Source organism: Cyprinus carpio, chromosome B13, assembly GCF_018340385.1.
Source record: "Cyprinus carpio isolate SPL01 chromosome B13, ASM1834038v1, whole genome shotgun sequence".
NCBI classification, from domain to species: domain Eukaryota; kingdom Metazoa; phylum Chordata; class Actinopteri; order Cypriniformes; family Cyprinidae; genus Cyprinus; species Cyprinus carpio.
The window spans coordinates 17024452-17039787 of NC_056609.1; the positions used below are offsets into that span (position 1 = coordinate 17024452).

General features: G+C 36.3%; 1 protein-coding gene across 1 annotated transcript in view; it reads right to left on the minus strand.

The window, feature by feature from the left end:
* LOC109100653 (vinculin) overlaps positions 1 to 15336 on the minus strand; it is a 41342-nt gene that overhangs the window by 14096 nt on the left and 11910 nt on the right. The window contains exons 3-9 of the mRNA XM_042736928.1: positions 14003 to 14153; positions 11755 to 11863; positions 10405 to 10527; positions 9870 to 10030; positions 4859 to 4949; positions 1957 to 2104; positions 1043 to 1196 (exon numbers count right to left, since the gene is read on the minus strand). Coding sequence (XP_042592862.1) covers positions 1043 to 1196; positions 1957 to 2104; positions 4859 to 4949; positions 9870 to 10030; positions 10405 to 10527; positions 11755 to 11863; positions 14003 to 14153 — 937 coding nt within the window. The remainder of the gene's footprint in view (positions 1 to 1042; positions 1197 to 1956; positions 2105 to 4858; positions 4950 to 9869; positions 10031 to 10404; positions 10528 to 11754; positions 11864 to 14002; positions 14154 to 15336) is intronic.

Genomic DNA, 15336 nt, shown 5'->3' on the forward strand with positions numbered 1-15336 from the left:
TTCCTTTCACACCTTTATGTGTATTGTGTTCATTTATTTAAGATTTTATTTATTTTAAATGTAAAATAGTCTTTTTATTGTATTTTATTTTTTCAGTAAATTGTGTTTTTAATTTATTTTGCATCACTAGAACTATAGCTAATAGTTAGTTTGCAGTACCTTTAAAAGTAATCTCACAGAACACTCTTCTGTTCCTTTATTATAAGAATGAACATTTTGAATTTGAAGGAATATTCATAGTCATATTGTCATTCAGCATATGCAACCAGTCTGTTATATAATCACATGCTTTGTGGTTGTCTGTCACAGCACAGACAGCACAAACTAAAAGTATTCTTTCTGCTTTTCAGTTATCCACCCTTTAAATACTTAGGAGTCACAGCACATCTCCACTAAATAACATCAGTCCAGACAGATTTATGAAACATCTATTTAAATGAGGACACGTCTGTAATTATGATTCCCCATTTTAGGTACCCACACATCCTCTGGGATACATATACAATCTCTTCAAATCTGTAAATAAAATCTGACCAATCATAACCCTGAATCCGCCATCTTGCCCGACAAACAAATCAGACAGGAGAGCAGATGTTTAACTCTGGTGGACTCAAACTTGAAAAATGGTGTTTACTGACGTCTTTCTGCGGTTGAAATAAAACACGTTATGATGTTGTTTATTTCGTGCTTTAAATAAGTATGAAAAGATGATCAGTTCACATGTGCCGCTTGAACTGAGGCAATACAGCGATCTGTCTCTATAAATTATAGGGTAAGACTTCGGTATTTATTGTTTGTTTTTATTTATTTAGTTCAAAATTTGTTTAAAACCAGAAGTAAGCTGCTCTGTCTTGTCTGTCGACGTGTTGTTAGTTTACTCTTTGCTTCGTAATGAGAACATGAGTGTAGTGTGAGAGCGGCATGGCTTATCGAACGTAGCAACAGTAACTAAGGAGGGCAGGTTTTTGCAAAGGGTCAATTGAGCACCACTTTAGACACACTAAAAAAAAAAAAAAACAACAAAACATGCTTCAAGACTTACCTGGGCCGTGTCGATTCTTTTGGCAATGGCCTGTTTGGCATTGGTCAGGGCCTCCAGTTTCCGAGCTGCGTTCTCCACTTTGCCCACCAGAATATCCAAACCCTGGCCCACCTGCTGAGCTTTCTGCATACCCATAGGGGTGGCACCCTGACCTCTGTAGAAACAAAATATATATAGAATAAACAACAATAATAGAATAGAATACTCTTTAATTTTCATGATCACAAAATCAACTGGAGAATAAATTGACTTCATAATACATAAAGATCTCTCTGACTACCCATTAACATTGATTAAACATGGAAATCGAACATGAAAAGCATCTGAACTGCATGTGAAGGTCAGTGTAAAGAGCCCCCGTGTGTGAGAGTGATCAGTGGGCCGGGGCAGCCGCTGATTATCCGGCCCTTCAGCCTTTAATCTGCTTTCCTTGAGTCTCTCTAATGAAGTCAGAGCCCAGCGTCTGATCTTTCACTTTCACTCCAGCTTTCAACATCCTTGACACATGGACCCAAACTGTACCACACCGTTCCTTCCTTCTCCTGTACTCAGCAGTCAGGGATAAACAATCCCCGGAGAATTAGCCAGCTAACAAACAACGTCTAAACTGTGTTTATTGAAAAACCTGACACACTTTCTTGTGTTGTAAATTAGAAGCAGTTAGGGCCCCTGAGACACATCACACAGGGGTAATACAGTACGTTGTATTAAAGATGATGAATATCGTTATGAACAGCAAACAGCTGCATTAATGCATAATTCAGCTCACGCGAGCGCTACAGGAACATGTGGTGGCATTTGGCTCTCAGTGTGAAATGCTGAACTGAGGAATCTCATAGTCAGTTGAATCAGCAGTATAATGGGCTTTGATTATAATTCGGCCTTTACTCCAGGTGAACCTGAAGGGGGCGTACCTGGCGCGCACATCTGACACCTGATCCGTCATCTGGCCCAAGGTCTTGGCTGTTCCCAGGATCTCTCGTCTCTCTTTCCCCGCACAAAGCTCACCCACTTTTCCTGCTTCATCCAGTATGTGACGCAGCGCATGCTCTCCCGGATCTCCTGCAGGTGTCACAGACATAGTGTTAGGCCACTACATACTTTTATCCCAATGCAATTAAAATCATGTAGATTGCACAAATATTATGTACATAATAAAACAAAATCTGTCACTGGGGCATATCCTTTTAAAAGGTACACCTTTGTACAAACACGATTCCAAAAAAGTTGGGACACTGTACAAATTGTGAGTAAAAAAGGAATGGAATAATTACAAATCTCATAAACTTATATTTTATTCACAATAGAATATAGATAACATATCAAATGTGGAAAGTGAGACATTTTGAAATGTCATGCCAAATGTTGGCTCATTTTGGATTTCATGAGAGCTACACATTCCAAAAAAGTTGGGACAGGTAGCAATAAGAGGCCGGAAAAGTTAAATGTACATATAAGGAACAGCTGGAGGACCAATTTGCAACTTATTAAGTCAACTGGCAACATGATTGGGTATAAAAAGAGCCTCTCAGAGTGACAGTGTTTCTCAGAAGTCAAGATGGGCAGAGGATCACCAGTTCCCCCAATGCTGCGGCGAAAAATAGTGGAGCAATATCAGAAAGGAGTTTCTCAGAGAAAAATTGCAAAGAGTTTGAAGTTATCATCATCTACAGTGCATAATATCATCCAAAGATTCAGAGAATCTGGAACAATCTCTGTGCGTAAGGGTCAAGGCCGGAAAACCATACTGGATGCCTGTGATCTTCGGGCATTTAGACGGCACTGCATCACATACAGGAATGCTATTGTAATGGAAATCACAACATGGGCTCAGGAATACTTCCAGAAAACATTGTCGGTGAACACAATCCACCGTGCCATTCGCTGTTGCTGGCTAAAACTCTGTAGGTCAAAAAAGAAGCCATATCTAAACATGATCCAGAAGCTCAGGCGTTTTCTCTGGGCCAAGGCTCATTTAAAATGGACTGTGGCAAAGTGGAAAACTGTTCTGTGGTCAGACAAATCAAAATTTGAAGTTCTTTTTGGAAAACTGGGACGCCATGTCATCCGGACTAAAGTGGACAAAGACAACCCAAGTTGTTATCAGTGCTCAGTTCAGAAGCCTGCATCTCTTATGGTATGGGGTTGCATGAGTGCGTGTGGCATGGGCAGCTTACACTTCTGGAAAGGCACCATCAATGCTGAAAGGTATATCCAAGTTCTAGAACAACATATGCTCCCATCCAGATGTCGTCACTTTCAGGAAAGACCTTGCATTTTCCAACATGACAATGCCAGACCACATACTGCATCAATTACAACATCATGGCTGCATAGAAGAAGGATCCGGGTACTGAAATGGCCAGCCTGCAGTCCAGATCTTTCACCCATAGAAAACATTTGGCGCATCATAAAGAGGAAGATGCGACAAAGAAGACCTAAGGCAGTTGGGCAACTAGAAGACTGTATTAGACAAGAATGGGACAACATTCCTATTCCTAAACTTGAGCAACTTGTCTCCTCAGTCCCCAGACGTTTGCAGACTGTTATAAAAAGAAGTGGGGATGCCACACAGTGGTAAACAAGGCCTTGTCCCAACTTTTTTGATATGTGTTGATGCCATGAAATTTAAAACCAACTTATTTTTCCCTTAAAATGATACATTTTCTCAGTTTAAACATTTGATATGTCATCTATGCTGTATTCTGAATAAAATTTTGAAATTTGAAACTTCCACATCATTGCATTCTTTTTTTATTCACAATTTGTACAGTGTCCCAACTTTTTTGGAATCGGGTTTGTACTTATTTAGCCCCAAAGGGTACATATTAGTAGTACTTAAAGTGTATATGTTTGTGTACACTTAGGTTTGGGGTATGTAATATTATGTATTTTAAATAAGAAATTTATATTTTTATTCAGCAAGAGAGCAATAAATGCAAATGCAAAAAAAGATGACAATAAAGACATTTATAATGTCACAAAAGATTTATTTCAAATAAATTCTGCTCTTTTAACTTTGCATTCATCAAAGAATCAAAGATTTCACCAAAACATTAATCAGCACAATTGTTTTCAACAGTAATAATAAGAAATGTATTTGAAGCAAATCAGCATATTACAGTGATTTCTGAAAGATCACGTGACAAAAACTGAAAATTCAGTTCGCCATCACTGGAATAAATTACATTTAAAAATGTATTAAAAAAGAAAATAGTTATTTCAAATCAAAATAATATTTCACAATATTTCTGTTTGATTTTCGATCAAATAAATGTAGCATTAGTGAGCATAAGATACTTATTTAAAAAACATCTCAAAAAACTTTTGATCAGTAGCATATGCCATACAGGACTAGTTAGAAGGGTCATATCAAATGTTTTTAGAATTATTTTTTACCTTTAAATTAGGGAAATATTTTTATTATTAATAGTTTAAGATTTTTTATATATTATTTAAAAAAAATATATTAAATTGTTTTTCTTTAAAAGTATTGCAACCTCAAAAAAATGCATAATTTGTTTTTATTACCCCTTTTTCTCATCATATAATCAATCTCTCTGACACACCTTATCAAACAGCTCCACTGTACATGCTCTCTTAACATGTAAAAAGAGATGCAGATCCAAAAAAAAAAAGTGTCATTAATGCATAAATGTTATTGATCGTGTTCATATGCTCAGATTGGAAAGTTGCAGAAAAAGGAGCAATTTTCGCAGCATAGTTTTGATAAATGGTCTTATTTCACTTTAGAAGTTTTGACTGAAAGTTGCAGTGTTTCTAGCACAAAAACCTGAATGGGTGTACTTATATTACCTGGTAGACCATTAGGATCCCTCAGCCAGCCTTTAGCCTGACCCATCTTTGACTCGATCAGTGCTAGTGCTCTCCTCATGGCCTCTGTGTCCCAGAGAGAAAGAGTGTGTTATTCAGTAATGTCTGTCATTTTGGCCCACAGGGCAGGATGTCATAGCATGGATCTGAGTGGTTACAGCTTTTTGTTGCAGTTGCAGTTTATGTGCTCATATGAAGGAGTAGATGCTGAAGGGAGGGGGCTCTGCAGCTCTTTCCCTCTGATGGGCAAGAGGAGCCTCTGCCTCTCTCAATCACACACACAAAGTGCGAGAGCGGCCCACATAATCACCACTTCACACTCCATTGCACACCACACACACATCTGAAGGAGAACCCGTCTGGTTCGGTAACTCAGCCATGCATATGGCACTCCTCTTTACTGCAGTCTAAAGCAATATTCATCTGCACAGGCAATGCATTCAATGCACACATTATCAGAAAAATGAGCATATCGAGCATAACACTGAAAGACAAATGAAGGGCATGGGTGTGAAATTAGGTTCAGTATGAGTATCAAGGTCATGCCTTCAAAACTGATGCCTCAAAATATTACAGCTTATTGAGGGGATGTGTGCTATAAGATTTCTATGCGATTTATTAATTATTAATACCCTAGCAACAGCCAAGCAACCATCTATAACACTTTAGCAACTGCAAACATGATTTTTCGAAGTAAACAAAGATGACTGGAGTAGGTTACAAAATACTATTTTTGTTTTTGTACTTCTGAATTTAATTTTAGTTCAATCTGTTACTTGCAGGGTTATTATAGTTAGCTAAAACTGAAACTAAAATTAAAACCATAACCATAATGTCATGAATTAAAAATAAATAAATAATAAAACCATAGCCAAAATGTTACTTGAAACTAAATAAACATTAACTAAAATAAAAAATAATTATATATTAAGAAACTTTATATCAGCTATTTCAGCTATTTGGCAAGGCATCATTTATTATTTATTAAATAATACTGGTTACCTGCATTTCTTTTTAACTATTTGTGAAATTTACTAATAATTTCTGAGAGAAATTATTTTTTGGGCAGTGTACTTCAGCCATATTTGCATCTTTTTATCTTTTGCATCTTTTTATCTTTTGACTTGTGGCAAGGTTTTGAGGCCCCATGTGGGGCCCCAGTCTTACTACTAATATATCAGAAAGACATGGGAGTGCTACAGTATCTCAGAGTGACAGCACTCAGATGCTGATCTGAAAATGTACAGATCTAGTTTTGCTTTGTTGTCTTTGATTCAGCAAGACAAGACAATAATGGACCTTTAAAAAGACGTCGATTTGAGTTTCTGTTTTTGCTTGTGGTATTTCCAGCAGGATCTGGCAGCTGAAGCAGCAGTCAGGTCCAATCAGGAGAGGGAGACGGGCAGGAAATGAACCCCTCACACCTGCGCCTGCTGCCTATTGCACTTCATCTCACCGCTAAAATACTGTATGTTAAAATTTCTCTAAAATATGCAGCTAAATTCATGCTAAATTAAACTCGTTTTCATAAATCCATATCAAAAAGCTTAAATATAGTTTGTGGTTATCCTGAAGCAAACCTGAAGCACAAGTATAATCGATGAGTCTTCTCTCAGCTAAAACAAATTATCCGCCCAATCCATTTCCTCTGCCTGCTATTGCTTTCCAGCCAACCTTTCAGCATCCAGCAAGACAGATCACATTATTTGTAAGTTGATGAGTCATTTCCTATTCCCGTGCATTAGGGTTGGGTTGCATTTGCAAGCCGGGAAACATGTTATATGCATTTGTTCAGGTTTTATTGTTCTGTTTACTTCACATATGATTTTAGAAAAAAAAAAAACATTCAATGTAGTAAATGGTTTTCCATTTATATACAGTTCAAATATTTGGGGTCAGTAAGATTTTTCTTTTATGCTTTTTACTTTTATTTAAGAAGAATGCATTGAACTGAACAAAAGTGACAGTAAGGACTTTCACAAGATTACAGATGATTTATATTTCAAAGCAATACTGTTCTTTTAAACTTTCTATTACTAAAAGGATCCTGAAAGACGTTTTGCAGTTTCCACACAAATATTACTCAGCAAAACTGTTTGCAACATTGAAAATTATTATAAATGTTTCATAAGCACTAAATCAGCATATTAAAATGATTTCTGAAGGATCGTGTGACACTAAAGACGGAATAATGTCTGCTGAAAATTCAGCTTTGCCATCACTGGAATATATTATTTTCAAATATAGAAAACTCTTATTTTAAATTGTAATAATAATAATTTGCAATATTACTGTCACAATATTAACTGTATTTTTGATTTAAAAAGTAAATAAATATAGCCTTCATGAACAGAGACTACTTATAAAGACTTAAATAAACAACCCCAAACTTTGAACGTTAGTGTATAGAATTTTTTTTTTTTTTTTTTTTTTTTAATGAACCTAATTCTTGCTTTACAATTTGATGTTGCATTAGTTATTTGCATACTGCTGTATTACAAGCAAAGAGTTCAGAAACAGGGCAGGGCATCTAAACCTGATCAATATTTCATGATGGAGTCAGACGACCTGTTTGAACAATTTCTGCTTGAATATGTCTGATCTCATGACAGATATGACAAGCACCTGCTGTGGAGAATTACAATAGGAAGGCAGACTGACGACAATGATGCACTTACTCTCCAAGAGTAGGACACTGGAAAGCTTTAACATTATTCAGCATCTGTCTCCCTTTGGCTAACAGAGTAAATAATGTCAAGAAAGATTTGGGCCAGCTGTTCTTAGGTTATTGGCTGACAAATGCTTTGAAATTGTTATATAGAGAATTTCAAATAAATGCAAATTTTTATATTACTGAATAAGGAAACAAGTCGAAGTAATTTTCTGATTACAGTTTTGAGTGAAACAATAAATGAATCTGGAAACGCATTGGCTTTTCTTCCATTAATCATTCCCCGCAAATGGACTTTGTGCTGTGTGTATGAAGGAGCTGAAGAGCAATAACTATGTCAATCCATCTTTCATGATGTCAGTCATAAGGCACAAGGGGGCATAGAGTTTCGATTCAATTTTGTCTAAAGACAAAAGCAAGTGGGTCCAATGCTAAATGTACGCTACATTCAAAAGATTGAAAATGTGCCAGAACTCTTTTATTGTGCCAGAACGATAACTAGATTAGCTAACAGGTTATAAATAAATCCTTTCCGTACATATCTCAGATATACATATGCAAAATCAAAGTTTTGTGGCTTTGAGCTTTAATAATATGCTATACTCCTAAAACTAGGTTAATTGTTAGTACATGCAAATTAGTACATTTAAAATTCTTGTCAAGGAGAATAAACAAAAACATTTATTATTTATTTGCCCTATAAAAAAAATTCAGCCCATTAAAATCCATTTTTAGTCCATAAAAATGGGCCATTGTTGGATGAAGAGGCAAATGCCTTTAAACTTACATTTTTGTGAGAACATAAATACATTTTTTTCAATATTTTACCAACTTTTTTCCCCTTGTTTGTTATTTTTTGTAGATTTTTTGCCTGCTACGTGTGCATAATTATTGTCACAAAATTTGTAAAACAATTTTACTTGAAAATCATATTCATCCAAACTAGCAGTAGCCAGTGCCTCATGACTAAACCACCTGTTACTGCTAAACTAAAAGGTAAAATAAAGATCATTGGCAATTTCAATAAAAAAAGGAGGCGCTTTCCAATATACTCCACCCTAAATTCCTATTAAAACAGGAAATATGTGACCACGAAAGCAAAATACACTCGTCAAGCAATTTCACTAAGTTGCAAAATCCAGGAGGAGCTGTGTATCAGTAGAGACAGAGCATAAAATCGAGTTAATCTGGTTAAGACAGCATTCGGGTAAAGGAAATGTGTAAAGCGGGAGCCATGGAGACAGACACCAAGCGTAAAAAAGTTGTCACATCCTGAGACAGACATTAGTGATTAACTGTGAGACGGAGTGTCTAAATGAGGGATGATGTGAGACTGGAGTAAATATGGATGAGGAGGGTGAGTGATGGCACAGAATCGTTCTACAGCACATCCGAAAACAACCTCTCTAATTGTAATTTATTGTTTTGTTTTGGTCCTGGGTTTCTGAAATACAGCACCCCTTATAAACAGCATATAAAATGGCAAGCCAGGCTAAGAAAAAAGTCTTCTATCAAAACAAGAATGAATATAGTAACACACACATATACAGTTAGCAACACAATGATCTGGCATGCAGTTTGTTGCATTACAGAGCAGGAGAGAGGAGAGCTTACCTTCTATAGGAAGAACACAGAAAAGAAAGAGAGCAAAAAGAAAGAGGCATGTTTACAGAGTTATATCAGGGCAAACCGAAAACTAGAGGTGACAGCAAAGTAAATGAAAGCTCAGAAAACTGATTTTGAGAGTAGAGTGATTTCTTATGGAAATATTTAATATGCATGCTAAGCAAGCGAAGGGTGTCATCAGTCAGCGAGGGATCAAATGATTCAGCAGGCTTCATGAAATACTGAAAGGCAGATCATTAATCTTCCGGTTAAACACTGATGCCATGTGTACGGTATATAGTGATGTTTTCCACCTTTGCTGGTTACTAGGCCTTTGTTTTTGTGTCATAGTCAGTGAATTCTGAGACTGACTGTGAACAGTGCTGTAAATGGAACAGATTATTACATTAGCAGGATGGGAGTGTCACATTCATTCAGAGAGAAAAACAAAGATACACCAGGGCAAGGGGTCTCAATAGAGCGCAGCAGTGACTGTTTTGAAGCGGCCATGTATTTTTTTAATGGAGACAATGAATAGGTTTTTACTTCTCTCTACCGTTCCCACTGTCATGTTCACAGTTTATAAACATAGTTAATTGAAAATTGTTCACTTAACCTGCTTGACCCATTGAAGCCGACATAACTTAGTGTAACCGTTTAAGGTGGAGTTGTAGAAAGGAGTGTATGTGTGTTGTTTAAGAATGATAAAGCTCATACTTTGTTGGCCCAGGCATCCTCGTCCCATGAAGTGAGTTGCAGCACTCTTATTATCTCGTTGATTTCGGCGCTCATCTTCTCGAACGTGTAGTTTCTGTTCTTCAAGGCCTCCTCCACTCCATGACTCTTAATGCACTTGGTTGTCACAAAGATTTTAATGGCTGATGGGTGTCAAAAAACAATTGTGTTAGTCCTCCATTTCACAGGCCATCTAAAACTGCTGTACGAATCAAGATCCGAGAGCGGTTTATATTTGATGTGTCCAAAAATCAGGCAACTAATTATCACCATATGAGTAGACATATTTGCAAACACCAACATTAAAAGCCTTTCTGCGTGTGCAGATGAGCTGCCATCAACCTGGCTATTTATTGCTGAGCCAACAACAGTAAGCCAACTGGATGAAGGGAAAAATCTATCCCTCCCCGCAAGGCGGTTAAATGGCTCCAATTATCAGTGTTGCCATATCAACGGGCTGGCACACAGAGACCGCGAGCTGCACACAGGAACACACAGCACTTCGCTGGCCTCTTACCTGATATAAGCACGGGCAGCAGTTCCTTCACTGTGTTCATGGAGGTGACCAGCATCACACGGTGCTCCTGGTGTGTCAGCTCCTGTTGCCGCTCGTCAATCATCTTTGCCATTTTTGTCATACCTAACAAATTCATACATCAATACAGTGACGATGCAGAGGTCAAAAATGGATGTTCCTTTTGAGATTTGCTAAAGATTACATTTAACAGTCTAATTAGATTTTTAAAGATTAACTTAAATAAGCATGATGACAACAAGGCTAATCTAATTTTTTTTTTTTTTTTAAGTGGATACGTTTATCCAACATTAAAATCTAAAAATATACACTACCATTTAAAATTTGGGGTTGGCAAGATTTTTATGTCTTTGAAAAAAGTTTATGCTCACCAAGGCTGCATTTATTTGATAAAAATAAAATTATATTGTGAAATATTATTTTAAACCTAAAATCACTTACATTTTTTAATGTAATTTATTCCTGTGATGACAAAACTGAATTTTCAGCAGCCATTTATTATTACTATCATCAATGTTGAAAACAGCTGTGCTGCTTCATATTTTTGCAGAAATCATGATAGTTCATAATGTACATTCCTGAATTTTTTTTTATATAGCTCATGCCATACATAAAGTAAAATAATAAAAGTGAGGAAAATAGCCTGATCAACTGAAAATGCCTCACATAAATAGAAATTCTTGCTTCAAGAACAACCTACTACCTAATAAAAACAGTTGAAGAGAAGATATTCTCACATTTTATATGAGGAATATCATTTTTTGCAATCAGATAGAAGGCTTAGAGTTGTATATACCAGATTGAACAGAACACTTAACTCTTTTGTTAATCAGTCTGTAAAATTAATAAATCAGAATTGGGGGTCTAAGTAGACCTCTGGGTCCTGTAAAATAGAAAGAACTACTATATTAATGCACTCTGGCGGTATGTGTATTATATTAATGTATGGTTGGTTTTTGTATAAAGGTGTGTTTATTGTTTGTTTGTTTAAATTGGTGTAAGTGTATTGACGTGAATTGATGTGAGATTAAATTGAATTGAGATGCAAGACAAATTTTGGAAGAAATTCCAACAATAAAGAGTAACTGAACTGAAGAAATAACAAATAATAATTTTTTCATGGTCATACATCATTCAAAGAGTGTAACCTTTAGATAACAAAAAAAGTAACAAAAGCATTTGAAAATTATAATTCAACCAGAACAACAATGAATTCCATTCATGCAAACAGTCACTTGCATGAGCCATATGTCAACAGCGTCAACTTTAAATTCAGAAATTCAAATCAAAATGAAACCTCTTCAAAAGGAAGTAACAGGATATATAAAGTACCTGGTCCCAGGTTTTTAGTGTAAGTGATCAAATCCTCCATGGTTTCCACAACCTCAGCAACGGTCAGGTACTCCAGAATGCCTTTACACACCCGGATAATTTTACGCACCTTAGAAAGACACAAAATACAACTGATACAAAAGAAAAAGACACATTTAGACACATTGGCATTTATGCATGTTGGCATAAATGCTTTTATCCAAAGCAACTTACAGTGCACTCAAGATACACATTTTATCAGTGCAAATATTTCCTGGGAATCAAACCCATGACCTTTACGTTGCCAGCACCATGCTCTACCATTCAAGCAGGGATCCTTACAGGGATCCCATAGGACTAATGTTTTATTCTGCAGGTCTCTGCCACAAACAGGCAGACCCACAAGATATAGAACCATAACATCATGCTTACTCAGTGCCCTGTGAACAACACAGCTCCTTGAGAAAGATGATAGCAGCACTATTAATAGAGCTCTGAGTTAGCTTTCACCACAAACCGATGATCTAATATCTCGCCAGTATGTACATACACACCACAATCTGTGCTCTCTTGGAAATGTTTTTATTATATATGTTAGAATAGGATTTTTTGGTCATTATATAATAGTACAGCAGTCGTTGGCACTAAATCTGCATATGTTCTCACTGGTTTTAGGAAGCATTTTTGGTTTTGAATACATATTACAAGCCCATTTACACCGTGCTGCTGGGTTCGGATCTTGTCTTGTGATTAGAAATCTTGTGACCCGAGGAAGCAGAAACTTCAAAAGTAACTCGCACTGATAGAAGACATGCTGTGTGTGAAGCGGCTCACTCAGATCATGTGCTCCGTGTGAGCTCCATTATGCTGCGCCCACACGGCAGCACACAGGGGAGGCTGGATATGTGGAGCACGGCACGTTAAGACCACAAGTTACAATGCATGATAAGGGACTGTGTGTTTAATGTTGTTAGGCCAGAATAAAAGCCTTTTTTAAATTCAGGATTTGCCCTGAGCTGATTATTATTTATCAGAAAGATGGACATATTTTACAAATCCAATTTGCTTTATTTCAAGTTTAGATTTTAAAAAACTATATGCACATTTTACACAGGATCTTTCACGTATCTAATGAGGTTAAACAAGAAAGCATGCATGCAATATTCACATCCAACTATCAAATAATCAACAGTACATAAATCACTCTTCACAAGACAATTGCTTGGTTAAGATAACAATCTTGCTTTCAGGCAAAACCCTCTTTGGAAATGTGAAAATGTGTGATATCTGATCTCATCAATGTATACCAAAAAAAAAAAAAATTATTAGGCTTGTCAGTTTCACAAAGCAGGCCTTTGGAGGAGAACATATTATTTGTTACTGTCGACTGCCAGATTCACATTAATAGCCAAGCATCTGAAAAATTGCCAAATGTGAAATAAACAAATTACTGTGCACTTTACAATCACACATTTTAAAGTGGATATAAAAAAAAAACATGAAACTGTCAAGTGTAAAGAGAGTATTACCAGAGAATAATACATAAAACACTTATATGTCATTCTACCACTGTACACTGTTTGTTCACAAAGCCAAGAAAATATGTTTAATTGTATGATTCCAAGTTTAATCCCAGTAAATGACTTCTGCAGGTGTACAATATTGTTCAAATGTTTGGGGTCAGCAAGATTTTTTATTTTTCAAATGTTTGGGGTCAGCAAGATTTTTTAAATGATTTCAAAGAAATCTCTTATGCTCACCAAGGCTGCATTTATTAGCTCAAAAATACATTAAAACAGCTATATTGTGAAATATTTTTACAAAGGCTGCATTTATTAGCTCAAAAATACATTATTAATATTTTTACAATTTAAAAAATATATATTTTTTATATATTTTAATATATTCTAAAATGTCATTTTTCCTGCAATGGCAAAGCTGAATTTTCATTAGATTTTTATTGTATGCTGATTTGCTACTCAAAAATATTTTTTATTATTATTAACAGTTGTGGTGGTTAATATTTTGGTTGAAACCATAATATGTATTTTTGGGGGAAACTTCATAGGAATAGCATTTATTAGAAATCTTTTATAAGATAAAAAAAATTTTACTGTCACTTTTGGTCAATTCAGTGCATCTATTTGAATACTATATGTGTAATTCAGTGCATCTATTTGAATACTGAGCTTCTTTTGAATGGCATTTTATGAAAATTAATCATCATCCTTGGCTTCATCATCAAGATAGCCCCCATTCCCATTCATACCTCTGCCTCGTCAAAGGTCAGAAGCAGGTCTGAAGTGCCTGAGAGGATGCCCCGCGAGCCGTCGATGAGATAATCACGGGCCGGGACGGAGTACGGGTCTGTCCTCAGCATCTGAGCTGCTTCCACCAACTTTGCACAGGCATTCTCCACCCTGAAAAAAAAAAACAAAAAAAATCACAACTGATATGAATATCCCGACTTGCTAACTCCAGCGAAAAAAAATATGTCGTAACACATTTGTGTCTGAAAGATTCAGCTTTTCACATCAGAGCTGTGATGTAAATCTTTCAACTTAAAAATACGAATGTTAATATGACAAGTTCTCACATTCAATTTCAACCTCTCGAGTTTAGCTACTGATCTACATCCATAATCTATAATGGCTTGCACTATTAAAAATGCTCAATACTAAAGAAAAGCAATATTCAGTGCAAAAAGAAATTATTTGTTTTTTTCTTTGATATTAGATTTATTTACTAATTGATTTCATTTCAAGATCATTTAAACACTCAATTCCCAGAAATGAGAGCAGTAAACAACTCCAAAGCTTCCCAGCAAGCAGTGTAAAATTTTCTCTCAGACTCAATAACACTATATTAATAGAAATTAAAGCACGTCCCAGTCGCCCCGCGGCCCACGGGAGATCGGGATGATGACGTGTTCTGGAGGAGGCCTCTCTTCATCTTTACTCTGCGGTGGAGACCCAGACTTATCCAGGCACCTCCCTGAGGCACCACCCGGGTGTCAGTGCTTACAACACAGCCTATATATAGAGAGGTTCACATTTCCTGTCACCAGCCACATGTGTGCTGATTATGAGCCCTGTGCCAACTTGTGTTTATGGTGCCAAATGTGTCAGCTAAGACACACATTTTGAGCCCATCTGCCCAGCCATTTCAAATAGATACAGATACCCACACTTTATCATTTGCCAAGCCTGATCAAGTCTAATCACTTTGTAAAGTAATAGCACACTTTTCCTTGATACGTAGTACTACTTGAGTTATTATCATGTCTGCACTATAAATGTTACAGAAACAAGTTAAAGCTTTATTATAATTAACTATGAGCAATAAAAGCAAACACCACTAATAACTGTAAACATTTCTTCTAAATTTAGCCTCCGTCTTTTTCTCCAACTAAATTTGAACTTGCTTAATATGAATGACCATATCACCATTTGTAATTCTGGTTTGTCATGTATTTCACATTTGTACAATCTTCTGAAAAACGATTCCCCTCAGGAGCTCGATTAGTGAGCCAGGAGAAGCTGTGCAGGGTCTATAAGGACCTGTCAACTGCACTGCTGCTCTGAGGATGCTTCATACACCAAA